Consider the following 2,861-nt stretch of genomic DNA (forward strand, 5'->3'; position numbering starts at 1 on the left):
GGATTTATTTCTCTCTTTGGAGAAGACACTGAGACCCCCGTTCTCGTCAGGACTGGTCTGAGCTGCTCCTGACCCCCTGCACACACAGAGCTGCCCCTGGGCAGTGCCAGGAGGTGTGAGCAGGACAGAGCTGAGCACACAGCGGGTGGGACGGGGTCTGTGACACTGACAGGGAGCAGACCAGGGACACACACAGCTGCAGGCAGCACAGACATGGGCAGGGAGACTTAACTGTTATCAAAAATGCTGGGGATGGGATTTAGGAACCTCTCTCACATCCTTTCCAGCGCAGACACGTTTCCCAGTGCAACCCCTGGTCTCCTCTCCTCCCCAGCAGACCCTCTGCCCCAAAGCCATGGGGTCCAGGTCACGAGTCTCCACCTCAGCAGCTGGACCTCCAGGTGAAGGGTACCTGGAACAAGGTACTCAAAAAAGGTGCTAAAAGTACTTGCTCTCCAGTGTCATTATGTGAGTGGCAGCAGCACAGCCGGGTCAGGAGAAGGTTCCACAGCATGCCCGTCTGCCTTTCTGTCCTTGCTTTATTTTCTGGTAGCACTGCAGTGTCCTTCCCTGTTTCTCCACCTGTCCCTGGTGCTCTTGCTCTCTGGGGTTGGGGTGGGAGTGTGTCAGTTTTTGTTCTGACACCAACACAGGGCGTCTTGACCCAGAGGTGTGTTCATAGTATCTAGATGCCTAAGCTGCATTTTAAGCTGTGATGAACTGTTTTTTTCAGTTGGTAGAAACAGAATTGGCTGAAACGTCCTTCCATCAGGGAGGAGGTTTCCGTGAGAAACAGCATGTTTATTTTCCTCAGAGAATTCACCCCTAACCTGTCACTATCTTTTCCTCCTATGACAGGTCCTCATGCCCACAGGCAGCCAATGTCCAACAGCAGCTCCATCACCCAGTTCCTCCTCCTGCCGTTCACAGACACACGGGAGCTGCAGCTCTTGCACTTCTGGCTCTTCCTGGGCATCTACCTGGCTGCCCTCCTGGGCAACGGCCTCATCATCACCACCATAGCCTGGGACCAGCACCTCCACACCCCCATGTACTTCTTCCTGCTCAACCTCTCCTTCCTGGACCTGGGCTCCATCTCCACTACTGTCCCCAAATCCATGGCCAACTCTCTGTGGGATACCAGGGTCATTTCCTATGCAGGATGTGCTGCACAGATCTTCTTTTTTTGTTTCTTGCTTGGTTCAGAGTATTTTCTTCTCACCATCATGTCCTACGACCGCTACGTTGCCATCTGCAAACCCCTGCACTACGGGACCCTCCTGGGCAGCAGAGCTTGTGTCCACATGGCAGCAGCTGCCTGGGCCACTGGGTTTCTCAATGCTCTGCTGCACACGGCCAATACATTTTCACTGCCCCTGTGCAAGGGCAATGCCCTGGGCCAGTTCTTCTGTGAAATCCCCCAGATCCTCAAGCTCTCCTGCTTACACTCCTATCTCAGGGAAATTCGGCTTATTGTGGTTAATGCCTGTTTAGTTTTCATGTGTTTTGTGTTCATAGTGGTGTCCTATGTGCAGATCTTGAGGGCCGTGCTGAGGATCCCCTCTGAGCAGGGACGGCACAAAGCCTTTTCCACCTGCCTCCCTCACCTGGCCGTGGTCTCCCTGTTTGTCAGCACTATCATGTTTGCCTACCTGAAGCCCCCGTCCATCTCCTCCCCATCCCTGGACTTGGTGGTGTCAGTTCTGTACTCAGTGATGCCTCCAGCAGTGAACCCCCTCATCTACAGCATGAGGAACCAGGAGCTCAAGGATGCCTTGAGGAAACTACTTCGATACTCACTACTTCAGGTTCATAAGGTTTGTGTTATCTCATTAGGGCTGCAACAGAAATAGCCAGAACTAGCTTTTCATCTTATGTGTCTACTTTTTCCATAGTGCTTTTGCTGGGCTTTGTTTTTTGGTTCATGTCTATAATAATACATTTCTTGGCCTCCTGTGAGTCTTTTTTTGAACCGAAGTCCTCATGTACATATGTATATGCACTCATTGGTTTTGATAAAGTCAATAAATAAAGCAGTAGAAAACCATTTGTCTCAGGTCCCATCTCTTCACTCTCCTCTGGAGCTGAGGGCTCAGCCCCAGGATGCAGGAGGGTCCAGGAGACAAATGCTGCCCCATGGAGGAGCAGCCCTGGTGGCCTTGGGGCTGCCCATGGGCACCTCAGTGGTCTCTCCCCCTCTGCCGCCAGTGACTCGAGGCTGCTGCTTCCCTGGAGCTGTGGCCAAGGGCAACAGCAGGATGCTGCCTTTTCAGTGCTGGTGTCTCCTCAGAGACACCGGCTTTGTGGAAACTGCAGTGGAGCTGGAGCACAGGATTGATTTAGAGCTCAGGGGAGGTCTCATGGAGAGCAGATACCGGTCCACAGTCACATCGCACACTGCCTACTGGTCATATATGGATATCACTCTTTTCCTTCTAACCTTCCTGTGCAAACATGACCAAGAAGACACCGACGCATCCAGTTTAAACACTCTTGGAATTTTGGACTGGGGATGGGGCGGGATGGAAAAGGTGATTTGAAAACAAATGACTGTGCCCTTGGATTTGTGGGGTTCCTAAGGTCTCATGTAACTTGAGACAGTCCTGTTGTCCCTACAGTGGCATCCCTGAGGCTGCAGAGAAGCGGAGGCGATGTCAACCACTTGATCAGAGCTGTGTCTGTGCAAACAGCACCATAAACCCAGGGGCTCCTCAGGGCAGGGCAGAAGACTGGACGCCTCTTCCAGAGCTGGTGTCAGGAATACAGCCCAGGTGCTGCTCCCTCAGGAGGACTCCTGCTCTTTTGGGGTTCTTGATGGATTCAGGGAGACAGGCTCAGAGTCCCAGGGGGTGTGTTAGGGA

The 2,861-nt window shown here is 52.7% G+C and overlaps 1 protein-coding gene across 1 annotated transcript; it reads left to right on the forward strand.

Annotated features, from left to right (window-relative positions):
- Positions 1 to 881: 881 nt before the first annotated feature.
- LOC135578023 (olfactory receptor 14J1-like) lies at positions 882 to 1,853 on the forward strand. The gene has a single exon (XM_065048182.1). The coding sequence runs from the start codon at positions 882 to 884 to the stop codon at positions 1,851 to 1,853; it is 972 nt and encodes a 323-aa protein (XP_064904254.1).
- The last annotated feature ends 1,008 nt before the right edge of the window (positions 1,854 to 2,861 follow it).

The sequence above is a fragment of the Columba livia genome, unplaced genomic scaffold (assembly GCF_036013475.1).
Source record: "Columba livia isolate bColLiv1 breed racing homer unplaced genomic scaffold, bColLiv1.pat.W.v2 Scaffold_215, whole genome shotgun sequence".
Lineage (NCBI taxonomy): Eukaryota > Metazoa > Chordata > Aves > Columbiformes > Columbidae > Columba > Columba livia.